The 27,338-nt window shown below is 38.8% G+C and overlaps 1 protein-coding gene and 1 long non-coding RNA gene across 4 annotated transcripts in view; one reads left to right on the top strand and one right to left on the bottom strand.

Moving 5' to 3' along the window:
* Tmx3 (thioredoxin related transmembrane protein 3) overlaps nt 1–13,189 on the bottom strand; it is a 30,511-nt gene extending 17,322 nt beyond the window's left edge. The window contains exons 1-8 of one of the 3 annotated variants that reach the window (XM_027403645.2): nt 12,995–13,189; nt 12,076–12,130; nt 9,005–9,044; nt 7,445–7,568; nt 6,215–6,260; nt 4,900–4,980; nt 1,949–2,048; nt 1,247–1,324 (exon numbers count right to left, since the gene is read on the bottom strand). In XM_027403645.2, the coding sequence (XP_027259446.1) occupies nt 1,247–1,324; nt 1,949–2,048; nt 4,900–4,980; nt 6,215–6,260; nt 7,445–7,568; nt 9,005–9,044; nt 12,076–12,130; nt 12,995–13,061 (591 nt within the window). In that variant the 5' untranslated portion in view covers nt 13,062–13,189. Of the gene's footprint in view, nt 1–1,246; nt 1,325–1,948; nt 2,049–4,899; nt 4,981–6,214; nt 6,261–7,378; nt 7,569–9,004; nt 9,045–12,075; nt 12,131–12,994 lie in introns of all 3 variants that reach the window. The other 2 variants (XM_027403644.2, XM_027403643.2) reach the window with 2 other exon arrangements.
* Nucleotides 13,190–13,238: 49 nt separating this feature from the next.
* On the top strand, nt 13,239–20,853 carry LOC107977850. The gene is made up of 3 exons (XR_004768407.1): nt 13,239–13,405; nt 16,772–16,835; nt 20,193–20,853. It is a non-coding gene; the product is annotated as an uncharacterized LOC107977850 (long non-coding RNA).
* The last annotated feature ends 6,485 nt before the right edge of the window (nt 20,854–27,338 follow it).

Here is a 27,338-nt window from a genome sequence, read left to right on the forward strand (position 1 = left end):
AAAAAATGCAAACAGGAATACTTGGATCTAAAAAGGAGAAATGGCAAATTAAGGATATGAACATGATCTGCTCTGAAAAATAACATCATCAAACTAGGTAAAGTGGAGTGGTTTTATGTTTTCAAAAATAGAAGTTCTTCAACAAACTGAAATCATTTCAGAATTCCCATTATAATATAAGAACCTAGATGTGTACTAGAGCAGTTGTTCTCAACATGTAAGCTGTGACCCTTTCACAGGGGTAGCATCTCAGATATCCTGCATTTCCGATATTTACAATTCATAACAGTAGAAAAATTACATTTATGAAGTAGCAATGAAAGTAAGTTTACGGTTGGGAGTCACTACACCATGAGGAACTAAATATAAATAAATATACTAAAGGGTTGCAGCATGAGGGAATTTGAGAAGCATTGTATTAGGTGAAGACTCGTAAGTTAGTTCATATTCTCCTGCTTTCTTACTGACTCTCAAGCTCAAAGGTCAGCTTATCTCTGGACCTGCTTTCACACTTGATAACTCATTGTGCTCTTAGTATTTTCAAATAAACTTCAACCTTATTATACCACGATATGTACAAGACAGGAACTGTTTTCTGCTTGCTTCTACCCTCCTCTCACAGTACTACAGAAGCACTGGCTACTGTGGTGCTTCTCAAATAGGCAAGCTACGCTCTTGTCTTGGGTGTCTGTATCATGTCTTACTTGTTTCTGATACATTCTGTTCACAGACCTACATGAGGCTCTTTCACATCAGGCAGTTTTCAGTTCAAATATTTTCGACTCAGACTGACCTCCCTTCTTTTCTCCCTGCCTTTATTTTTTTATTTTTATTTTTTGGATCAAAAAGGAAGAACAGTTGTCCATCCCTACATACCCCAACTCTCAAACTGCCCATTTATTTTGTTAGCATTGATGGAAACTTGTTTCTGTAATATTCATTTACTACTGCATTTGACAGACTAGGAGAAGACTGCATTTGAAGCATACACGCATCTTCAGAGTTTGATGTGTGTCACTGCTCACCAGAGTTCTCACAGACAGAGAAAAGAGTCACTGATGTAATGACTGCAGTCTCTATGCATGATCTGTGATCATGGATGTGCTGGCTCATGAATAATAAAGAGTGTGAAAATAATAGTAAAAATTTCTCTTTTTATACAACATTATGAATAAACCAGACACGCAAATCCAATAATAATTCTTAAAAGTAAATTTTTGTCACTAAAGCAAATATTAAATATTACCTCAGGAACCACATCTTCTGAGGCAGAAAAGAAGTATGTATACACAATTAATTCTGAAGCAGCATCTATGTATTTCTCCTATGATAATACAAACAGAGAAAAGATATCTTGAATATCAAAGATCAAAATTTGGTTCTCATTTAACAATCAAAGCTATTTATAAGCAAAAGAATTTCCTACTATGTTACCTTTTAGAGAAAGGAGAAAATATAACTAAACAAAATAAGCTGTTATGAAGGTAAACAATCACAGCAACCAAGTGCTCCCATCTTCCCCTTCAAAGAGAGTTGATGACTCAAAGTCAATCCCAGTTATTAACAGATTAACAATGATGAATATGAAGATGGAGATGATAGTAGGAAGGTATGGACATACACATACACATTAAGTAAGCTCAGGCACAGCGTTTTGCTTTTAAAAGGTAACATATCACTGTAATTTCCAATCTTTCACTTAAAATGTTTAAAAGCATTAAAATAAAAAAACATAAAAATTACTATGCCAGGCAATATTTACCCAAATATTTTACTCCCATTTCAGACTGGCAAATTTAGAAAAGGAAATTAAAGAAAGTATTTTCATTGTCAAAAATACTTAAGTAAGTTAAAATATTTTCTTTAAAGTTTTGGTAAAATCATAGCGGTACACCAAATAAAACCACAATATGTCTATTTATATGGAAGAAAAAAGATAATTTCATACTTTCAAGGGTGATTCTCCACCAATATAAACAAAAAATACACGATGCCTCTTCCGTACATGGTCGAACATTTGTTGACTTGGAAGTGGCCGAATCAGAGCCCTATTTGAAAAGAAAGCAAATGGGTATGAACAAGACAGTGCACAGTTCATTCTAACTTATGTGACAGCTGATGATGTTTAACATGTTAGCAATGTATTATCTGCACTTAAATATATCCCAAACCCGCCCAAGTAAAATTTCAGCCTATGGTGCTTGTGTAGTACTTAGTAATACTTTGTATAGTATCCAGAATTAAATCTGCCTGTTTCAAATACATCTCTTCAGAAAACATCAATAATATTTTTGATTAGTGAGATACAGAATGACTATCCATTTACAGTCAGTCCTTGGCTAAAAGCAAGATAATCACCTGATAAATATTTTCTTTTCAAAAGCGTATTTACAGAAACAGATCATGAAACAGTATCCCAGGAGTTAACAAGAGTTAGTATTTATATAATGAGTCAAGTTAAATGTTACATAATTCTTAAATACCCTACAGGTCAAAACCCCAAATTTCCAATTTATATTATTATTTATTTTCAGAAAAATAAAATGAAGCAATTTTTAAACTAGGACAAAAAGAAAACAATTCTATGAATTTTATTATACTCATTTTTCAAAAATGAACAAATCAATTATACTAAAGGTTATTATAAAACATATCACTTATAAAACACAATTAAGAAATCAAATGAATGCTTTCTTCTTTTAAATATGGTGTAGATTATCATTCTTTCAGTACTCAAAACCTACAAATTAAGCATAACCTATTTTGCAAAGGTAAACACTTTCAAAACACAGTTCTTTAGGTCATTGCATCACTCTCCCTAGCCTCTGCTTCAATCCTTCATAATTAACCAGTAAGTGATGCAACTCTAGAACGGAGTCATGAAATCTCCCCTACTCCAAAGGCACCCTCACATCAGGAGAATTCCTTATTAGGGTTAAAGAAAAATGAAATTAGAACTGCCAAACACAATGAGAAAATCCAATGGAAATTACACATATAAGCATCAGAAACTTTAACCACAATTATTCCTAATTCTATGCATTTACACAAATATTTTGAGGCATCATTTTACACAAAAAACTATCCTGTTTTAACTTACAGCTATTCATAATTACCAATATAGAGGTGCCTAGAACTTTAAAGCCAATATAGATTATTAGAACTTAACAAATAAACTTCAAAAGAGATACACACAAACATACTACAAATATAATTATAAACACTGATATTCTCTACACCTTAGCAAAACAGACTTTATTTAAAATAAGTATGAATTGCTTGTGAAAGGATCTACTTCCCGACCATAAATAAGTCAAAGAACTGTCACTCAATGCAAATGGCTCACTGGGTTTTAACTCTGTCATCTGCTAACCAAATACTGACAGATTACTTTGCAGACGGCATAAAAATAAAAAAAAAATCTGACGGTAAAGAAAATTAATTTAGGTGCATCTAAAAAATATTTTCAGCTGTGGTGTCTGCTATTGGATGAACTGAGCCATACTCCTGGAATCCAGTTGTAGAGTGGGAGGAGGGATGAGCAAAGGGGTCAAGACCATGCTGTAGAAACCCACAGAATCAACTGACCTGACCAAGTGAGAACACAGGGACCCCAGTCATAAAGCTGGGGAACCAACCAGCATTGGACTGAACCAAGCCCTCTGAATGTGGGTGCCAGCTAGGAGGCCAGAGCAGTCTATGGGGACCTCTGACAGTGGAATCAGTATTTATTCCCTAGTGTACTAAAGGACTTTGGGAGACCATTTCCCATGGAGGGATACTCTGTCAGCCCAAATACATGAAAGAGGACGTAGACCCTCCCCCCAATGATGTGACAGACTTTGATGATACCCCATGGAAGGCTTCACCTTCCCTGGGGAGTGGATAGGGGGTGGTATGGGGGACCCGTGGGGGTCATTGAAGGATGGGAGGGAGAGGGAATAGGTAAATAAGATTGCTTCTAAATTAAATAAATAAATAAAAATATTTTCAGAACCACAAACTAGTAATGGAATCCCAAGTCTATCAGAACAAGAATATTCTGGGCTTTTCTTAAGACTCTGAAATTAGAGAGCAAGAAATATAAGAAAAATATTTTTAAAAGTTAAGATTCACAAAATTGCTAGAGAAACCCTCCTAATTTCATTCCCCATGTTTCCAATTACCCATAACAATTATTGTCAGATAATAAAAAATAGAACTTTCACAGGATACAGTTCGTTAAACTATACACTGAATAATATGAAACCCTACTTTACAGTATTATCCCTTAAGTGTACTTAGAAAGCCAGTGAATCATCACTTTGATCAGTGTATGTATGTTGTACACACAACCTGTCCATTAGCCCTATGAGTTACCAGACTGACTTATGAAGGAAATCCAAGAATTAAGTGAAAGTAATCCTTACTTTGTTTAACAATGGACCCAAAGTAAAGAAATTAGTGATACCAGAAATCTAGATACTAAAGAAAGGAAATCAAGTGTTTCTTTTAAGGGAAAAGCTAAAAGTACAAGACATTTTGAGAAAGAAATAGAGCACATTTATATGATCTGGTACTAACCATAGTTTCAGCATTGCTGGGTGGGGGGTTGAGGTGGGGAGGTGGGAATCTTAGGATGTCCTTTATAAATAGGAAAGACTGTTACATAAGAAAGAATTTGCAAATTCACTGGAGGAAAAAAAGATTCTTCTAGACATAAAATGTCCTTAAATACAAAATTAACATATATTACAAATATGTCTTTACAGAATTGCACTGCATATGCTACAAACCTTATGTTTTTCATAAATGCATACAACACATTTAATATCTAAAATATGTATGTCTAATGTGGTCTATTATGATATATTTTCTTTCAAATATTAAAACCATATATTAAAGGTTCTTTCAACTTACCCAGACACTCTGTGAGCAAACTCAATTATATCATCTTTAGTCCGAGGTCCTCTGTAATTATATGCCAAGTCCCCCTTTAATCTTAGAAATAAAAGATAAGAACTGGAAATTAACTGCCTTCATATTTAATCTCAATCCTCCTTTAATGAAATACAAGCTTAAAATGCATAAAACACTAAATAAGGAGAAACTTTACTATAAAACAGAGTAACTGTCTTCTGAGGAACAGCACCTTCAGATGAGTAAGAAAAGCTATACTCCACTCAGGAATTCGATTTATACTATGGTGTAGAGTTTTACTATGTACTGTCTAAAAACAGTAATTTGCACATTCCCATTCGAGGGCTTAAATCAGAGTACTTTTAATTAGACTTTCCATGAAGTGGTAAATAAAAGGACTAGAAACTAGAGTATTTTGGTGATGGCAAAGCTCATTTTCAGCAATATAATACAAGTTACTTGATAAACCCTCCAGTATGCACCATGAACCAGACATAAAAATAGCTTTCCTAAAACACAGATTATCTTCTAAGAAATCTGTTAATGAATAAATTTACATCGAATCAACTGTACACATAAAAACAATAAGCAAAAACAGAAGTCCTAAAAACAAAGAGAAAGGATCATTAATCCAGACTGCACTAGAAATGTAACATTTTCAAAAACACAGGAAAAACGTCAATACAAAACCCCAGAGTAATGTATTTACTCAACACTGTAAACTCCAGGGTTTTAAGATGGTGGGGGGAGGGGGGCTAGCTTATTTAAAAATAATAACTTTGAAAACTCTGCTTAGCTCCTAATAGTGCCAAAGTAAGGTTAATGAAAACAGCACGAAAATGCAGCAAAATCACTATAAAACAATTCCCTTTAGAATCACCACACCATTTTTCAACTTAAATTCTCTACTAGACTTGATCAATACTCATTGATTAAAATTAACATCAGTTTTCCTTCTTTAATTATACAAGAAAGAAATCTGTTAGACGTAATTTGCAGTTGCAAAGCAGAACACACAATGGGATTCCTTCAGGGAAGACCTTTCATAATTTCATGATTTCTGAATGTAGACCTCATCCTATAAATGCATGCTTCACAGCAAGCACTCAGAACACATTTATTGAATTAGCTGCACACTACACACTAAAATATTAAGACATATAGAGGTGTAATGTCTCACCTTTGATCACACACTTGGATTAAAAACAATGGCTGGACCTAAACCTTCACCCTCCAAAGAAAGTACTAGAATAAATAAATTGTAAGAACAATAAACTATTAAAATATACATATAAACATACAATACTCAACTTACAGCTTAATTGTTGGATAACCTCGAACTCCAAATTCTGAAGCAATGCCTTGATAAGAAAAACAATAAATATTTGTAAGTTCTTTTTAAACTGAGAAAACTAGCTAACATGAGTCATTTTTAGGGGGAAAAAATGAATGAATGCTTTGAAGTATTAAAATTTCAGAAAGAAAAAGCATGAAATTTTACTTTAATTAGTTAATAATCTCACATATGAACTTCAGAAAATACTTTGAAAAGATAAAAAGTGAATGTCAAAATAAGGATTATACTTTGTTGTTCTCCCTCTTCTATAATCTTCTTTCCTTCTCATGGTCTTCTAGCTTTATGATCTTTCCTTGATGATCTACACTTCCCCCGCCACACACACACACACACTACATACATACATTAAAATTCTAAAGACTCATGAAAGTGTGCAAAAGGATTTTTAAATGAAGACATACATAGTGAAAATATCAATTAGGAGGCAAGAGTGAAATAGAAACTCAGTCTGATAGACTTGTTTTTCTTTTAACACTAAAGAAAAATTGTTCACATACAAACGGTATCAATCCTTTCACAGAAGCTGTTTGTGGTCACCTTGGATTCTGGGGCTAGCTTGGCCTCCAATTTTGGCATGTGAGATCAGTCTTTTCACCTTATTTACCTTCTGCTAACTATCCATGAACTGAAAAGGAAGGTAGAATTTTTTGTCACTATATGACCTATTTTTTGTCACTATATGACCAACATGAAAATGGCACAAATAGTGACTCCTGAGTAGGTAAAGATGCTTTTAATTTACATATGGGCAGAGGAAGAAGAACTGGAATGTAAAAGGGGTTTTCTTCAATTTAGAGAAGAGGTGAGAGATAAGGTGGTGCTAAAAATTGCAAGAACACATGGAAAACAATATGCACAGCACAGACAGATAGACACAGACACACAGACACACAGACACACACACACAAATAAAAGACCAGAAAGAAATAGCTGGTCCAAAATGTCAATAATGCAGATTAAAAAGAGTTTATAAACTAGAAAGGAAATTTTCAAAACTAATACTTTAACAAGAACAAAGAATAGGAATACTGCTGGCCATACTGTATATTAAAATTGAATATACTTATTAGGATTAAGTAACTTACTAAGAAACTTTACATGATAAACATCTCTTCTACTCACCCTGAATGTCATAAAAAATATTTCCATTATTAGAACAACAAAGTATGTAACTGTGCGCTTGCTTACTGGAGTAGGAAGTAGCATCCATCTTTCCTACTTTAACTGGAGAGCCAATGCTCTTCATTTCAAGTCCAACTTCATTCCAAATCGGTTCCAGTTTTTTACAGTGGCCACACCAGGGGGCATAAAACTACACAAAAAGAAAAGAAAGATAACACTCTAAAATGTTGTACCATTATGAAGCTCAACCATAATATTCAAAGATTTATTTAAGCAATCTAATATTGACCTACTTCAGACAAAATAGTTTTTAAGTGGCAATACAACAAAATGAAACACATGAATCTAGATCACTTACCTCTTCGGGCATACCTCAAAACTAGTATTTTAATTTCATTTTAATCAACTATTGATGCCTATTTAGAATAGAAACATGATGGATTCAAAGTCTTTAATTCTGTGCAAATGTTCCATGTTCTACATAAGAAAAAAAAAACTAAATAAACATGCATGCACCATACCACATGCAACTTGTATTCATGGAAAACATCTGTTCCTAGTACAAAAATTTAACACAGAGGTAGGTACATTTGTTGAGTTTTCATTGGCAGGATTTTGGGTGATCACTGAGAGATTTGACATAGGGACAAGTCACATTTCAGAATCATCAGAGTTTAATTAGGCACTCTATGTATTAACACAATATTTATGTGTTTTCATGAAATGAGACTTATTTTTAAATGTGATTCCATGGAAATGTTAAAACATAAACAGAAGGAGAAAGAATTAAGCAGAAGATTCTCAGGTACTATTTTCTACTCTCGACAGTCACCAACTCTGCTCTCTTGTTCCATTTTGTGGGGTGACTTTTTTTTTCTGATACATGTTAAAGCACATCCCCAAATTTAATTTTGCTCAGTATTGGGATGAAAGTATGTTTTATTTTATTGTATATTAATATAACTCAATCTCTAAAAAAATAAGAGTGAAGTCTATACTGAAATCATAACATAATCTCAAGATACAATCCACAACTTCATTATAAGAAATAGTCCCAGCTTCCTCCCAGAGTGACCCTATTCCTAGCATTTCATCAAAATAAATTCCTTTGCCAGAAGCATGAAAGTTCTCAGGGTCATTTAAATCTAAAAAATCTAAATAAGGGTAGGAAGATAGCTGGGAGGGTAACAAGCTTGCCATGCATTTCTAAGGACCAGAATTTGGATCACCAAAACACAAGTACAGCCCAGGTGGGTACATGCAACAAAGATTATATCTCTTATTTCACAGGAGGAAGAGACAGGGACTCCCCAGAGCAAGACACCTAACCAAAAGAGAAAATTTTGAGTTCCAACTGGGATCAGTGAGAGAGCCTGCCTCAGATTATATAAGGTGTTGAGCAATTGAAGAAGACACAATGTCATCCTCCAGCCTTCACAGGCATAGTGTACACCATGTACACTGGCACACGGAAGTGAATGCACACTTGGAAATATGCACACATACATGCACACACACCACACGCACACACATGCAAGGGAAATAAAAGTAGCAATATCTGAAAAAACAAATCAGTCTCCTTGCATAGACAAGACTAAAAAACGACACTTAAATTTACATACTCACATCAACAAGCCAAATGTCATCTTTTCGATTATCTTTAAATCTAAACACAAAAGGAAAAATAAACCTGTTTTTATATTTACGTTCACAAACAATATCCCAAATGACAGTATATTACCATAACTACAATTTACAAATGTACAACTTAAGAATACTGAATTGATCAATACAAGAACACAGAACAAATTCTCTGTATAAAAGTTTCATATAAAATGTTTACTCAGTAACTATTAAATCTTTTCCTATCCAGTAAACACTTTGAGAATTAAAATTAAAAACCATCCAAAGACTTTAAAAAGTCCAGGCTGGGAGGGATAGCTCAGTCGTTAAAGGCTAGGCTCACAACCAAAAATATAAGAATTTTAAAAGTCCAACAAAAGAAAGGAAAATATTTGGGGGAAACCACAAATGTAGTATGCTTCCTTTATTTGATATTCCACTTGGAGCAAGGGGCTTCTCTATTCTGAACAAGTATTATTTTTCACTTCTCTTGTCATTACTACATTAACAATACAGTTGGTGCTACAAAAAAACCTAGGGATGAGTCAAAATTCACAGGAAGATGTGTACAGATACATGCAAATAAGTTATGATATATATATGCATTATATATATATATATATATATAATATATATATATATATGTACTTGAGTATCCAAACTTTGTTCTCTACAGAAAACCCTGAAACTAATCTCCATGAGTACCGAGGGATGATGTATTTCCCAAGCTCTTCTCTCCTGTATTCCATTTTAAATATGTACTAGAAATTTAATGTAGTGACCAAAGTTTATTATTAGAAAACTCTGCTTACAAGATTGACCCCTTGTTCATATTAAGAGCATGGATTTTAGGAGGAGTCCCATCACTTCCTGGTAAAGAATTTGCAGTTCTCAAAATTTTTGTGAAAAGCAGCAAATCCAGAATTGCTGTAATGGGATCAAAGGTCTGAGATTCATATTCCAAGCTATAATAAACTTGTAAAATGCCATCAGCTAGTTACACTTGTCCTTTAACTGTGCATCTTAATACTCACCTGGTCCTGTGGATTAGTGTGACACAGCACAATATTAATTGTATACCCCTGAAAGAGCCCAATGAGTACAGGCTAATTCAAACCTCTGGGGCCACCATCAGATGTAACGCTCTTAGGTAACCTCAACAGGAAGCAATTATGGCACAAATGAGAAAGACAGAGTGGGTCAAAACAGCTCAAAGCATGGGGATGACTAAGCAAACTCAGGGTCACATCACTGGCAGTCAGGTCCAGAGGAATATTACAGACAACACAGGGGTCCAACATGCATCTGGTGAGAATGGTATGACTTTGAGTTTCAGCAATTTCCTTGTGAGGTATCTTTAGCTTTCACTGAGATATGAAAAATGAGACCTTTTTTTCATACTGTTTTGGTGCTTTTTCACAATGGAATTCCCTGCACAGTCTGGGATCATGTCTGAAATTTATGGATCTGAGGGGCAACAGCTGCTGGCATTACTACAAGATACATTTTAGTTTTGTCATTTAGCCAACAAGCAAGGTACTCTACCATTAACATTCTCCAATGGAAGAGTCTTTCAGGTAAGCAACCACATAGGGAGCAAAACGATTACTAGAAGTGAAACTCTCCTCTCCTCAGGCACAGTTACTATTATTTGAGCAGTGTGAAAAGGTAGCTGATAGTGACATACCCACAAGATACCACTGAGTTAAATAAAGCTAGTTTCTGATTATCAGAGTTTTCTTCAAAAATCACTTTCTATAAACAATCTTAAAATACATCCTCAAGGCCCATTGCTATGACTAGGAACCATGGGATGTTCATACTTCTTCCTAATCCATCGGAGTACCTGTATTCAAATAATCACTGACTCACTACAGCAATTCGATCACACAGTCAGAAGCCAAGATAGTTGATGGGGACAAGGAACAAAATTGAAATTAACTGTCTGAAGAAATGGTTCAATGAGTAAGGTAGTTTGCTGTGCAAGCAAGAGGACCTGGGTTTATATTATAGCACCCACCACACCTGCAATTACAGTTTATAGGGACACAGACAGGAAGAGTTCTAGGTCTTGCTAGATACTGGCCAGCACCAGCTTCAGTGAAAGATCCTGTCTCAAAGGAGTAAGATATAAACCAGTAAAGCAGTACTGCCAGAATGATCATCTGTCCTCTGTACATGCATGCAAAGGTTGTGCTCACACATGTGCACACACACTACAAACTACAAATGCCTACACACACACACACACACACACACACACACACACACACAAAGAAAATTGGAAGTAACAAGTCCGAATTCATCTACTGTTAACAGTGAAAGGTATGAGAAAAAATGGATGGCAACTCCTTGGATGGTTGTTGTTTGTTTCTTTTATGAAACAGTACTATATAAACATCAGGCAGATAGGGAATCCATCTCACTGATGAGGAGCACAGAAGAAAAACTTCTGCCTCTCTGTAAGTGGAAAAGTGACTAAGTGAAAGACCTTAGTAAGAACATTTCAGTAGTGAAGTCTATGAAAAAGGTGAAGTCGCCAATAATTACTCAACAAATAGGCTAGTAGTGCTGGTATATTTATGAGCTTGGTTGGCATGGGAGGCCTGAGTCAGTAACTACAAGTCCCTCCAGAGAATGGTTGCATACAAAATCTGGTGTGGGAAAGGCACCCATGTGGCCTGCAGGAGAAAAGATTGTTATCCCCTGCAGTCAAGGCACAAAGATTGAATTTTGTGAAAGAGTTAGACTTCTAACCTACTGTGAGCAATCTCTTGTGAATAAACCTGCTATACTGCAGATTAGACACTGAATTCCAGCACTCACTCGGTATGATTAAACCAAAAGACTATAGAAACATCTGCTGGATTTTCACCTTCCAACTATTTTAGCAAAATTCTCTGGTGTATTCCTCCATTTTGCATGTGCATGGCACTTTGGCAATATAGTAACATCAGTCAGCACTGCACCTATTATTCAAAACTTAAGATTCCTGTGCAGATATTTGGATGGCATCAGAGTTAGATGATATTAAATAGCACTAAATAGTATTTTACACATATATGTATACTCACGATTCATTTAGATCTTCTACAAATCCTTTACAGACAGCCAGGTCAAGTAAAAAAACTGGAAAGGACAAAATGTAGAAGATAAATGATTTATCACTGTTTTTACTGTACGTCTAAATTGCCTATAAAATGTTAGAATTATTTTACAATACCAAAAAGTTCACCAATGACCCATTACACGGTGTTAAGTAACACAAAAGCAAAAGCAGTTCATCCACTCAGTAAAATGCAATTTATGTAATCCTATTGCAAAGGGCAAGCACTCTGTAGGTGAGTGCACACACTACAGAGCTGCTTCTTCTACATATTTCAGCTCTCGTTTCCTTTTTATTTTTCACTAACCTAATTTTGTGGCCTAGAGATAAAAATAATTTTTCTCAGTAGCATTTATCCTTTCGGTACAAAGTCCAAATGCAATTCCCCAAAATAGGTAGAACGAGGCACAACTGGGCTCCGGCTCTAACACTGATTTCAGGGCAGCGCCGGGTTCACAGTCGGTGAACTAAATGGGCGGCTCAGTCAGGAGAGAACCGCGGAGAACGCAAACACCCCGCGCTGACAGCTTAAAAGACACCGGGTCTCCGCTCCTAACACAGTCCTGGCCCCCTGGCCTGGATCTGCCCTTGGGCGTCATCCCTTCCTGAGTTTCTGCAGGAAAAGCCTTCCACAATAACAAGACTCAGCACCAACCAAGCAGGGCTCGACAAGCCTGCCGAGGAGTGAGCGAAAGCAGCTTCCTGTTCGCAAAGGCAGCAGGACCCTCCGGCATCCGCCGGCAGCGTCCGGCTCGGGAAGCCGGTAGGGCCCGCCCGCGAGAGGCCGAGCCGGGACCCCGGGGACCCCGCGGCGCGGCCCCCGCCCAACCCGGCTCCATCCGCAGCGCCACCTCCCGCCGCTGCCCGCCGCTGCCCTCGCCCCTCACCCGCAGCGCAGAGCGGAAGGGTCGCCCAGCCCCTCGGCCCCGCAGCCCCGGCCGTGGAGCGCGGCATGGCGCCCGCGTGGAGCGCGAGCAGAGACTCAGAGAGGCCGGCGCCGGGCGCCCGCCGGCTGGAAGGGAAGCGAGGACAAGCCGGCCCGCAGGAGAGCTCGGAGCCGGCCGGGGCGGGCGGGGCTGGGAGGGGCGGCCTCTCTCAGGCCCCGGCCAGCCCAGCGGTTGTAACCTCTGAGCATGCGCCGTTTGGGACGCATGCGCCCAAGCAGTACGCATGCGCATCCGGGTTCCCGAGGCGCAGTGGCGTCCCCGGAGCCCCGGAGAGCGCGCGCGTCCGTCCGTGCAGGGTTCCTCTGTGTGTGCCATGGGACTCCTACCGCAATGCACGGGTGGCATTGTCCGGTGAATTTGGGGCTGGAGGGGAGGTAGGGTCTGGCGTGCATTGCGAGCTTGAGTTTTACCACGTTTTAAAGTGGCTACTTTAATTCGGCGAACACACACTGTGGACCGTGCTTTAAAATAAAAGGCTGGATTGCTGAGCTCTGACACCTGTGAAATCCTATTTAGAATATTATAAACTGGTTCGTCACTGTTCCGTTATGGATAGGAAAACTATCAACAGTTACTGGTTGCTCGGATGGGATGTGGCATTTTTTTAAGTGGTAGGTTGCCACCATGCTCAGGCAACTGTGACAGTGAAACTCAGTGGATCACACACAAACATACACACACGAAAGGACACTCAGGTCTTCAACAAGAGTTTCAGTAAGACAGGAGGACGATGAGGGTCGTGAAAGTTACCCAAGCTCATCATAACTTTTGAAAATGTGAAAGAATAAAAATAAGAGAATTTCTTACTCTGAAACTTAAAAGGGGATAAGTTAATTATAACATCTTGGTTATGTTTTTACTGTTTCTTTGCTATAAAATGTCTGGGTTGTAGCCTACATCCGTTCCTACAACACAATGATTTATAAAAAATAATATACTTTTTATAAATTGGTCCCTGTGACAGTTACTACATCAGAGTTAGATGAGATTTTAAAAATAGGAATGTGGTACAGGGGATTTGGATTAAACCAGTTCTTTGAATGTATGTTAATAGAAACAGAGCATGCAAAGGCAGAGGAGTAGAAGAGGGAGAAAGGGGATAAGAAACACATACTTAGCAGAAAAGCATATAAGAAATGTTTGTAGTAAGATTGTAATGACTAAAAGTAGAATACTTATGTGGTGTTGTTTTCCTATAGTAAGATACTATGTAGCAATAAGAAATGATTGCCACAGTCAGGGTAAGTCCATGCTTTTGATTCCAAGACCCAAGAGGCTGAGCAAGGAAGACTACCATGAATTCAAGGTCAGGCTGGGCCACTCTGTAGGACCCTGTTCCAAAAACTCAGAAACAAATACATACAAAAACAAAAACAATGAGTTAACTTTTATGAATTTATTGGATTGATGGATGTCATAAATGTTAAGCAAAAGAAGTCAAATAAAAAGATGATACTCACTGTATTACTTTCATAATCTCAAAAATAACCAAGACTTTAACTTATTGCTCTCTGGATTATCATTAGGACTAGAGTGCAGATACCAACATCTACCATGTAACAAGCTCTGTGTTCCCTGAATGCCTGTAACCTCCCACACACGCACACATCTTTAAACAAGTTAACAAAGAGTAGTAGAATTCAAGGATACAGATAAATAGTTTGTCGTTCTGGTGTTGCTTACAAAGATGTGTTCACCTTGTGAAAATGAATTTAAATTTCAGTGTTGGGTTTTAAAATGTTTAAAACCAAACATTAAACAGAAACCTGTGTTTACTTTCAGTGGAAAGATACTATTGCTTCTCAAATTTTATAAACACAATGTTACCTTTGTTTAATTTATATGAGAAATGTCCCTCATAGGTTCATGTTTTTGAGCAGTTATTCCTTAGTTGAGAATGCTCCTTAGGGAAGTTCTAAAGGAGGGACAGGGGGCCTCTCTAGCTGAAACAGAGGCTCGGGATAAGGACTTCCATGTTTCCATGCACCTGAGCTCTCTGCTCTCTCGCTGCCAGTGTAATCAGTTGCCCTAGACTTGCCTCTACCTCAGCACCCTGTCTCGAGCCCTTACCAGGTTTTGACCTGGGAGGAATGACAAACTCAGCTAGTTGGTTTAAGAGTATAAGTTTTACTTCACACTTATGTCAAAGCAACACACAAGCATAAGCAAACAATCCTAAGAACCACAGACAATAGGCTCACAGCAGGGGGTATCTCTCCTGCCGCGGCCCGCAGGTTCAGGCTCGGGACTTCCGCTCCTCTGGATTCGGGCCCTCAGGAGACTCGAGGGCCCCGGGGTCGTGGAGTCGGGCTCAGAACTGGCAGCACTCAGCTGGATGGACTGGTTGTCTTAGATTAGCGAAGGAGAGCTCCAGGACATAGAGTCGTGGTGCACTCTAAAATTCCTAGTTTTGAGCTGGTCCTTAAATAATTCGCTAAATCGTGCTAATCACACTTTGCCACACTTCACACATTTTCACTTTTATCTACAACGGCTGGGCTGCGTGGTGGGCCTATGCTCAGCCAGGCCTTGGCCTGCCTGGTTTGTAGCCTCTGTGCTAATCTCCCTCCAGCCAGGCCTTTGCCTGCCTGGTTAAAAGGCTCCCCACACAACTGTATTTGTAGCAGAAATTAATAGGATGAACAACTTGAAATTGGTATTAGAAATAAAGAAAAATTCAAAGTTGAAATAGATTTAAAAATTAGCCTTTAGAAAAATCAATTCAGATTTGAAATCATTCCATAAAGAAAGCAGTAGACTCTGTTTCTAAAATGTGCTGATCTATTACCTATTTTTATTTAAGAAAAACAGTAGTTACTGATAATTTTTCAGCAAAAACAAAACAAGTAGGAGAAGATCTATTGGGGGTGATTCACAAGATAAATAAGTCACATGATGTTATCAGTGTAAACCAGTGGTATAATTCTGAATCCTAAAAACTCAGGGCAGGCAGTAGCAACAGAATGATGTCCCAGCACATTGTGTATTGCATTCCCATTACCTTTTTGTACTATCAAAGATGAATGTGAGTGATGCCCACCCACCCTGAAGAAAACTGCCTACTTTCATAAGTTTCTTACTCAGTTGATAAATCCTTTCAGAAACATTTTCACAGACATGCTCAGAATAACATTTTATGTACCTGGCTGAAAATGCTTTAATGCAGCACTTTGGCACATAAAAGTAGCTATCAAATTGTTTCAAACTTCCCAAGAATAGGAGCAATAGAGAACATTCATCAATTCATAAAACAAGGCTAGGACTGGAGAGATGGATGGCTCAGCGCTTAAGAGCCATGGCTGCTCTTCCAGAGGTCCTCAGTTCAATTTCCAGCAACCTCATGGTGGTTCACAAACATGCCCTCTTCTGGCCTGCAGGCATACATGCAGGCAGAAGGCTGTATACATAGTAAATAAATCTTCAAAACAAAACAAAAAATAAGCAAGATCAGTAGAAAGTTAATATAAAACCTAAAAGAGGCAAGTGTGAGAAAGAATATTATAAAGATAATTTACGTAAGAGCAGAATAGAAAAGGTGTCCTTAAGGAAAGCCCATAGGCTCATATATTTGCTTGTTTGGTCTCTAGTTTTGGGATTGTCTGAGAGGGATTAGGAGGTATGGCATGTTGGAGGAGGTGTGTCACTAGGTGGGCTTTGAAGTTTCAAAAGCCCACAACATTCCCAGTTAGCTCTTTCTGTGTCATGCTTGTGTTTCAGATGTAAGCGTTCAGCTGCTGCTCTTCCTGCCTGTTGCTGTGCTCCCCACTCGCCCTCTGAAACTGTAAGTCTCCATTAAAATTTTCTTCTAGAAATTGTTTGGTCACGGTGTCTCTTCAAGGTGATACAAAAGTATCCCCTAGCTGAGGAGATACTGGGAACTGATAGCTACTTGTTGAGGGAGAGTCTGTTTTCTTTAAGGGTGTGACTCCCTTTAGGCCAATCATACTCTAATGGATGGCCACACACCTTTGAGTAAATGTGCAGTACAAATTGGAGTCGTGTCATGGGTTTTAAAGAAATAAGGACACCCAGCTCTGAGGATGTTGTAGCTGTAACCTTGGGGCAGTAAGCTGTAGGATATGGTCTTATCTGCTACTTGACACCTGATAAGCTGGGGGTGGGGGTAGCAGCTCTCTTGCTCTGGCAGAGAGGTGGTACAAGGTCAGCAGCAGCATCTGCTTTGTTCTGTATCTGTGAGTCTGTCTTTCATTGCACCCCTTAATAAATTGGTTACATACTTTTGTGGTTTCTTGCTTCACCTGGTGCCCAACTTTGGGCTATAGCCCACCACACTGAGATTAAGAGTCTCATGCTCTTCCGACTGAGCTGGGCTAGAATTACAGGTTAATAATCACCCATGTTTGTATGTTACGTTAGTTAGGTTCTCTAGATGGACAGAGATGTACTCTTCATAGGTAGGTCATCTTCAAACACTTCAAAGACCTACAGATATGGCATTTAAATGTTTTAATAATTTAGAACACTGTTGATATGAGACACAACTTCACCTGGCAGCATTGAGTTACTCCCGAGAGAATGATGGCCGCCAGAGACACTCCAAATGGAGCTTGTTTTCTTTTTCTTCTTGGCAAAACTGGCCTATAAGGCAAAGAACTGCCCTTGCCTCAACTGCTGACAGTAAGAATGCTGTCCAATCTAGATGAGCAGGATACAAGGAAAAGTGACTGCTGACCCTTGCTAAGACAGGGAGGGATAGGGGAGGACCTTCTGTGTCTATGATTGTCTTATGGTTGATAAATAAAGTACTGTTGGCCAATAGGAAGACAAGATAGGTGGGGCTAGAAGTCAGGAGGATTCTGGGAAAGGTGGGAGAAAGCACAGAGTCACCATGTGAGCCCTGGGAGACAGGACGCTTGCCGCTGGCGTCTGGCAAGATAAGTCTTATAAAATATATAGATTTATGATCATTAAGACTGAGCTAGCAGATGAGAAATCCTAGTCTTTGGCCAAGCAACATTTGTAGCTAATATAAGTCTCTGTATGTTACTTGGGACCTTAATGTGGTGGCAGGCAGAACTTGGGCGGCCTGGCAGAAAGTGGCAGCAGGGTTCTGGCGGCTTGATGGAAAGACTTATTGTTACAGGGTAGAACAGTCTTTCAAAATTTCCTGCTTCTGAAAAGGGTCTGTCAGGTATTCTAGGCCTGTAGGCCAAAGATGGATGCCCCTACATTGCAAAGGAAACTTGACTGTCCAGGTAGCCAGCTGTTTCTGTCATTTCTTGCATCTTTTGGGAGTATCTTGCTTGCACATCCTGCTTACTCAGGTAATGTTAGTTTCCTTCTCAGGTCTTTGATGGAGCTGAAGACTAGATGGTCACAGTTAATATTTTTCTCTTAGTTAAGGTATATTAGATACAAGAATTAGACTCTTCAGGATAAGACAGCTGTTGGAATAATCTCTGTTATTTGCCAATCACCTATAGTCTGAACATTTAGTATGTGTTTCTTGCTTGATGTTGTTCTTGTTGGTTGTAGTTCCATTTTTGTTATTACCCTTTCTTTCTCCTGCACAATACTTGATAATTGTTCTTATTGTAATAGTTTTGTATTAAGTTTAGAACCTTCTTAATTAGACAAAAGAGGAAAGTGTTGTGGAAACTCATTTTGCCAATAGCCTTGGGGCATGGTCTTGTCTGCTATGTGACAACTGATAAGCTGAGGGGAAGCACAGTCTCACTCTGGCTCATGCTTGGCATGGTCTGAGACCAAGCACCAGAGAGGTAGGGAGGGATCAGTGGCAGCATCTGCCTTGCTCTGTATCTGTGAGTTTGTATTTCATTGCACCCCTTAATAAATGGGTTATCCTACTTTTGTGGGTTCTTGCTTCATGAGGATATGTAGGTGGTGTGAATCTTGGAGGAGTTCGAAGGATTGTGCTGTGTCCTGTGCTACTTGGCTTCTGTATCCTTGGCTGGGGGCAGCAGAGGAATGAAAAGAAGGACAGACACAAAGACTCACAAGCAATGAAGCTAGGATTGGATGAGGATTCTCTAACCCTATGGCCAGAAACTGGAACCTCATCCTGTTTATTAAGTACAGCACAAGGGAAGGAGTTAGCTACTCTTGATGGGATGTTTCTGTTTACAGGCAGTCTGAGGTTACAAACATCCAGAGGAAGCTTCAGTTGCTAGTCTTTGCACACACTCATCAATCTTTCTTAATTGCTCCTGAAGGAAGTGTTGCCATCCTTTTTGAGCCTGACCCACATTGGTAACAGTTTTGACAATTTACCTGGGCCTGCTGGTCTTGGAGCCCTTAATCGGATGGGCTTATGTCACATTACACATTTCCTCAACACTTCACTCACTCGGGGCTTCTTCTGCTCCCTAAAGGAGGGGCTGAATATGACCAAAATACAATGTATGAAATTCTCAAGGAGTTACTATAAACAGAAAAGATAATCCTAATAAACTAGATAACAGTGGAATGCTGGTGTAGTGGTGGTTGCCAACCTATGTGGTTTGAAGTAGCACATATTTTGAAGTCAGCTATAGATAAAAAAAAAAAAAAAACTTTTTACTTCAATCGAGAACTCTAGGGGCTAGAAGAAACTGCACACTTACGTCAGGTTTATGAAAAATGCAGGTGCTCCTTTTACACTGACATAAGGTAAATTCAGTTTAGACTCTCCTTCAGTTGAGCTGAATATAGCAGTGTGAAAATTGAAGGGAAGTTAATTCAGTTTTAAATTGCTGCTTGCAGAATTAATAAGAGTCAAACTAAGTTCAGGCTGTCTTTTGGTTGAGTCTCCAGCTCTCAAATGGAACCCCATGCAAAAGACCTGGACAAGCTTTTGAAGAGGCAGCTAACACTATCAGTTACACTGCAATGCAGACCATCCACAAGTGACAAGTTGCCAATGAAAGATATGAAAGGATTATTCTTTTGAAGGCATCTTGCAAAAATGTTATAGGTATTGTGTTCATGAACCTCTGCTAAAATAACTCCTGAGAAGTTTATATAAGTAATTTATACCTAAGTTGATTCCTAATAAGTTAGTGGATGTGTGACTATGCACCACCTTGTGTCTTTCGTTGGCTGCTATCTTTGTGGATGATCCAATGAGAATTCCAATATAGAAGGATGACTGACCCATGCTGCTTTCCTTGTTTTTCAGATTGTCTATTGAAGAGTTCTCCCGTGCAGAATGCACTGGACTGACAGTATGGCAGTGAAATGAATCTCTGTGGCATGACACTCAGGGAAATGATGGATTCTGGATCTCAGAGCCTACCATTTCTGACCCCATGCATAATTTTGTTCTTTTGATTAGAAAGGGGCAGAGGAAATAGATTCCATATCAGAATTTATTGAAAAAGTGATAGTTCCAGAAGGAAGAGGAAGATCAAAAAGAAACGCAAAAGGAGGAGGAAAAGGCTGGGAGAATTAAAGTGCAAGAATTTTAAGATGGAATGGTGTGGAATTGGCAGGTTGCCCACCAAAACCTAGATGCAATCTATATGAAGCTAGTGCAACATTATAGCTTACCTTCAACTCCCTTGTTATGACAATGCTCAGGGAACTCTGGCCTGTGAGGGTGACCTAGGCAAGGGGGACAAACAGGGCAGACAGACAGAGCTTAGGTAAGAAGGTCTGTTATAAATAAGAAAGGGGGAGGGAAAAGAGGTAAAGAGACACAGAGACAGAGCAAGGATAGAACAGAAGAGGGAGACAGGAAAAGTACGGTCTGCCCCAGGGAACCAGCAGGAAATAGAGAGGGAAACAGAGCAAAAGTGGGCAGGGGTCTTTCCTTTTTTTTTTTTAATTAGAAACAAGCTTGTTTTAATTGTCAATCCCAGTTCCCTTTCCCATCCCTCATCCTCTGCCTCCCCTCACCCCCCATCCCAACCTTTTTCTGCTCTCCAGGGAGGGTGAGACCTTCCGTGGGGAATCTTCAAAGTCATGTCATTTGGAGCAGGACCTAGACCTTCCCTGTGTGTTTAGGCTGACAGAGAATCCCTCTATGTAGAGAGGGCTCCCAAAGTCCATTTGTATACTAGGGAAAAATATTGATCCACTACCAAAGGCCCCATAGATTTCCCAGACCTCCAAACTGACATTCTCGCTGAGGGGGTCTGGATCAGTCCTATGCTGGTTTCCCAGCTATGAGTCTGGGGTCCATGAGCTCCCCCTTGTTCAGGTCATCTGTCCCTGTGGGTTTCTCCAGTCTGGTCCTGACCCTATTGCTCATCACTCCTCCCTCTCTGCACCTGGATTCCAGAGTTCAGCTCAGTGTTTAGCTGTGGGTGTCTGCTCTGCTTCCATCAGCTCCTGGATGAAGGCTCTAGGATGGCATGTAAGTTAGTCACCAATCTCATTATCGGAGAAGAGCATTTAAGGTAGCCTTTCAACCACTGCTTAGATTGTTAGCTGGGGTCAAACTTGTAGATCTCTGGACATTTCCCTAGTGCCAGAATTCTCTTTAAACCTATAATGGCTCCTCTATTGTGGTATCTCTTTTCTTGCTCTCAATTCTTCCCCTGACTGAATCTTTCTGCTCTCTCGTGTACTCCACTTCTCCACTTCTCTTTCTTTTAGCTCCCTCTCCCCTCCCCCCATGCTCCCAAATATCTCAGGAATTCTTGTCCTTTTCCCCTTCTCTGGGGGGCCGTGTATGTCTCTCTTAGGGTCCTCTTTCTTTCCTAGCTTCTCTGGAGGTGTTGATTGTAGGCTGGTAATCCTTCGCTCTATGTCTAAAGTCCATATATGAGCGAGTACATAGAATTTTTGTCTTTTTGTGACTGGGTTACCTCACTCAGGATGGTATATTCTACTTCCATCCATTTTCCTGCAAATTTCAAGATTCCATGTTTTTCCACTGAGTAGTACTCCATTGTGTAAATATACCACATTTTCTCTATCCATTCTTCAGTTGAGGGGCATCTAGGTTGCTTCCAGTTTCTGGCTATTACAAATAATGCTGCTATGAACATGGTTGAGCAGATGTCCTTGTTGTATGAATGTGCTTCTTTTGGGTATATGCCTTAGAGTGGTATTGCTGGATCTTGTGGTAGACTGATTCCCATTTTCCTGAGGAAACTCCATACTTATTTCCAAAGTGGCTATATGAGTTGGCACTCCCACCAGCAATGGAGGAGTGTTCACCTTTCTCCACATCTGCTCCAGCATTAGCTATCATTCGTGGTTTTTATTTTTAGCCATTCTGACAGGAGTAAGATGGTATCTCAGAGTTGTTTTGATTTGCATTTCCCTGATGGCTAAGGATGTTGAGCACTTTCTTATGTGTCTTTCAGCCATGTTAGATTTCTCCATTGAGAATTATCTACTTAGTTCTGTACCCCACTTTTTAATTGGATTAGTTGGTGTTTTGGTGACTAGATTCTTGAGTTTTTTGTATATTTTGGAAATCAGCCCTCTGTCAGATGTGGGGTTGGTGAAGATCTTTTTTCCATTCTGTGGGATGCCTTTTTGTTTTGTTGACTGTGTCCTTTGCCTTACAAAACTGATCTCAGTGTCTGTGCTACTGGTGTTATGTTCAGGAAGTAGTCCCTTGTACCAATTCATTCTAGGGTACCTCTCCTCTAATAGGTTCAGTGTGGCTGGATTTGTGTTGAAGTCTTTGACCCATTCGGTCTTCAGTTTTATGCATGTCGATAGTTATGGAACTATGTGCCAGCATCCAGTTATGCCAACACCATTTGTTGAAGATGCTTTCTTTTTTCCATTTTTATACTTTTAGCTTCTTTGTCAAAAATCAGATAATCACAGCTGTGTGGGTTAATATCAGGGTTTTCAATTCAATTCCACTGGTCTATTGTTTATTTTCTGTGCCAATACCTAGCTGTTTTCAGGACTATAGCTCTATAATAGAGCTTGAAGTCAGGGATGGTGATGCCTCCAGATATTCCTTTATTATACAGGGTTGTTTTGGCAATCCTGGGTCTTTTATTTTTCCATATAAAGTTGAGAGTTGTTATTTCAAGGTCTGTGAAGAATTGTGCTGGGATTTTGATGCGAATTGCATTGAATCTATAGACTGCATTTGGCAAGATTGCCATTTTGACTGTGCTGATCCTACCCATCCAAGAACATGGGAGATCTTTCCATTTTCTGGTGTCTTCTTTAATTTCTTTCTTTAAAGACTCAAAGTTCTTGCAATACAGGTTTTTCACTTGTTTGCTTAGTGTTACCCCAAGGTATTTTATGTTGTTTGTGGATATTGTGAAGGGTGATGTTTCTTTGATTTCTTTCCCAGCCCATTTATTGTCTGTATATAGTAGGGCAACAGATTTTTTTTGAGTTAATCTTGTATCCTGCCACTTTGCTAAAGGTGTTTAACAGTTGTAGGAATTCCCTGGTAGAGTTTTTTTGGTCACTTATGTAAACCAGCATATCATCTGCAAATAGTGAAAGTCTGACCTCTTCTTTTCCAATTTGTATCCCATTGATCTCCTTTTGTTGTCTTATTGCTCTAGCTACAACTTCAAGCACGATATTGAAGAGGTACGGAGAGAATGACAGCCTTGTCTTGTTCCCGATTTTAGAGGAATCACCTTGAGATTTTGTCCATGTAGTTTGATCTTGGCTGTTGGTTTACTGTATATTGCTTTTGTTATGTTTAGGTATGTTCATGTTGTTTCTGATCTCTCCAAGGTCTTTATCATGAAGGGATGTTGGATTTTGTCAAAGGCTTTTTCAGCATCTAATAAGATGATCATGTGATTTTTCTTTCTCAGTTTGTTTATGTGGTGGATTATATTGATGGGTTTTCATATGTTGAACCATCCCTGCATCGCTGGGGTGAAGCCTACTTGATCATGGTGGATGATTTTTCTGATGTGTTCTTGGATTAGATTTGCCAGTATTTTATTGAGTATTTTTGCATCAATGTTCATGAGGAATATTGGTCTATACCTCTCTTTCTTGGCTGTGTCTTTGTATGGCTTGGGTACCAAGGTTATTGAAGCCTCGTAAAAGGAGGTTGGCAATGACCCTTCTGCATCTATTGTGTGGAACACTTTGAGGAGCATTGGTATTACATATTCTTTGAATTTCTGGTAGAATTCTGCACTGAAGCCATTTGGCATTGGGCTTTTTTTGGTTGGAAGTTTTTTGATGACTGTTTCTAGTTCATTAGGGGTTATGGGTCTATTTAAATTGCTTATCTGTTCTTGATTTAATTTTGGTAAGTGATTCTATCAGAAAATTTTCCATTTACTTTAGATTTTCAAATTTTGAGTAGTACAGATTTTCAAAGTATGACCTAATGATTCTCTGGATTTCCTCAGAGTCCCCTGTTATGTCCCCCTTTTCATTTCTGATTTTGTTACTTGTGCATGTTCATTCTCTGCCCTTTGGTAAGTTTGCAAAAAGGTTTATCTATCTTGTTGATTTTCTCAGAGAACCAGCTCTTCATTACATTGATTCTTTGGATGGTTTTCCTAGTTTCTACTTTATTGTTTTTAGCCCTCAATTTGATTATTTCCTGGCATACACTCCTCTGGGGTGATTTTGCTTCTTTTTGTTCTAGAACTTTCAGTTGTGCTGTCAAGTCTCTAGTGGAACTATTCTCCAGTTTCTTCGTCTGGGCATTTAGAGCTATGACCTTTCCTCTTAACACTTAACCTCAAAGTGTCCTGTAAGTTTGGGTATGTTGTGCTTCATTCTCATTGAATTTCAGGAAGTCTTTAATTTCTTTTTTTATTTCTTCCTTGACCCAGGAATGGTGCAGTTGTGCATTATTCAATTTCCATGAGTTTGTAGGGTTTCTGTAATTTGTGTTGGTGTTGAATTAAAGCATTGTGGTTTGATAGGATACAGGGGCTTATTCCATTTTTTTGTACTTGTTGAGGTTTTCTATGTTGCTAAATATGTGGTCAATTTTAGAGAAAGTTCTATGTGGCAATGAGAAGAAGGTATATTCTTTTGTGTCCAGATGGAATGTTTTATAGATGTCTATTAAACCCAGTTGGGCCATAACTTTTATTAGTTCCTTTGTTTCTATGTTAAGTTTCTGTCTTCTGGTCATATCTAGTGTTGAGAGTAGTGTATTGACATCTCCCACTATAAGTGTGTGAGGTTTTATATGTGATTTGAGTTTTAGCAATGTTTATTTTATGAATGTAGATGCCTTTGTATTTGGGACATAGAAGTTCAGAATTGAGACTTCATCTTGATGGATTTCTCCTTTGATGAATATGAAATGATATCCTTCATCTCTTTTGATTGACTTTAGTTTAAAGTCTAATTTGTTAGATATTAGGATTGCTACCCCAGATTGTTTCTTGGATCCATTTGTTAGGAAATTTTTTTCCCAACCCTTAATTCTGAGGTACCATCTGTCTTTGAAGTTGAGATATGTTTCTTGAATGCAGCAGAAGGATGGATTATGTCTTTGTATCCATTCTGTTAGCCTGTGTCTTTTTCTAGGGGAGTTAAGACCATTAATATTGAGGGATGTTAATGACCATTGGTTGTTCATTCTTGTTTGCTTTGGATTCGTTGGTGGTGGTGGAATTGTGTGTGGATTTCCTCCCCGTTTTTCTTTTGGCTCTTGGTAAAGTGGGATTATCTATTGCCTATGTTTTTCTGGTTGTAGTTAACTTTCTTGGGTTGGAGTTTTCCTTCCAGTACTGTCTGTAGGACTGGATTTGTGAATATGTATTGTTTAAATCTGGTTTTAATGTGGAATATCTTGTTTTCTCCATCTATGTTGATTGAAAACTTTGCTTGGTATTGTAGTCTGGGCTGGCATCCATTTTCTCATAGTGTTGGTAGAATATCTATCCAGGACCATCTGGCTTTCAGGGTTTCTATGGAGAAGTCGGGATTAATTCTGATAGGTTATTTGACCTTTTTCCTTAGCTTTTCTTAGTATTCTTTCTTTATTCTGTATGTTTGGGGTTTTGATTATTATGTGTTGAGAGGACTTTTTGTGGTCCATTCTATTTGGTGTTCTGTAGGCTTCTTGTACTTTCATTGGGTTGGGAAAGTTTTCTTCTATGATTTTGTTTAATATGTTTTCTTCACCTTTGAGTTGGGTTTCTTTACCTTCTTCTATACCTATTATTCTTAGGTTTGGTCTTTTCATGGTGTCCCATATTTCCTGGATATTTTGTGTTAGGGATTTTTTTGGACTTGAGATTTTCTTTGGTTGGTGAATCTATTTCTCCTAGTGTATCTTCAATGCCTGAGATTCTCTCTTCCATCTCATGTATTCTGTTGGTTATGCTTGCACCTGTAATTCCTGATCCTTTACTCAGTTTTTCTATTTCCAGTATTCCGTTAGTTTGTGTTTTCTTTATTGCCTCTCTTTCAGTTTTCACTTATTTGAACTGTTTGTATTGTTTCTTTTATCTGTTTGACTGTTTTTTCTTGCTTTCCTTAAGAGATTTGTTGATTTATTGTATTGTTTTTGTTTTTTTTTCATTTCTTTAAGGGATTGTCTCATATCCTCTTTGAGGGCCTCTATCATTTTTATGTAGTGGTTTTTAAGCTCATTGTCTTCTGCTTCATCTGTGTTGGGATACTCAGGTCTTGCTGAACTTTACTCTGGAGGTGTCATATTGGGTTTTCTGTTATTGAATGTGTTTTTATATTGTCTTCTTCCCATCTCTTCTTCCAGTAGGTGCAGAAGGAGTCTCTTCCTCTCCTAGTGGGTACGGGATCAAGGTTCCCTTCCAGTGGGTGCAAGCAGGTCCAATACTCTAGATGGCTCTCCTCTTCCTTGTCCCATGAGCAAAGCCAAGGACTATAGGGCTGGCTGGCACTCTCTAGCTGGGCGGGATCCCGCCAGATGGGATCCATAGACCCCAGCCAGAGGTCTTTCTTTTAAAGGGACCTTTATACCTGTGTCCAGACTAGTAGTCATGGAATCCTGGTCTGACCAGGGTACTGCCTGTGTGCGTTCTGCCAGGTGACATGGGCAGGCCATCATAGTGCCTGAATCCTTACATTCCTAGCTCTTAAAAAGTACCTAAACAGAGTTCTTGAGTTGCCCAATATTAGAAGAATTTCTGAAAGAGTAAAGTTTGAATGAGCCTCCAGCTTGGAATTCCTAAATGATTCTATTTAGTACTAAGGCAATGTATTTGTTTTCTAATGGTGAAATTTAAACAACACACATTTGTGATTTCCAGATTAGAAATTCAAAGAAACAAGCTAGGTCCGTGGATTCACAGAATCAAAATCAGGATGTAAGAAACCCTGCTTCTTCCAGGAGGCTCTACAAAGTAATGTTCTTCCAGATTTATCCAGGTTGCCAGTGAAGTTCTCTTCCCTGGGGGTGTGGGATGGAGAGCCT

Source organism: Cricetulus griseus, chromosome 2, assembly GCF_003668045.3.
Source record: "Cricetulus griseus strain 17A/GY chromosome 2, alternate assembly CriGri-PICRH-1.0, whole genome shotgun sequence".
Classification (NCBI taxonomy): Eukaryota; Metazoa; Chordata; class Mammalia; order Rodentia; family Cricetidae; genus Cricetulus; species Cricetulus griseus.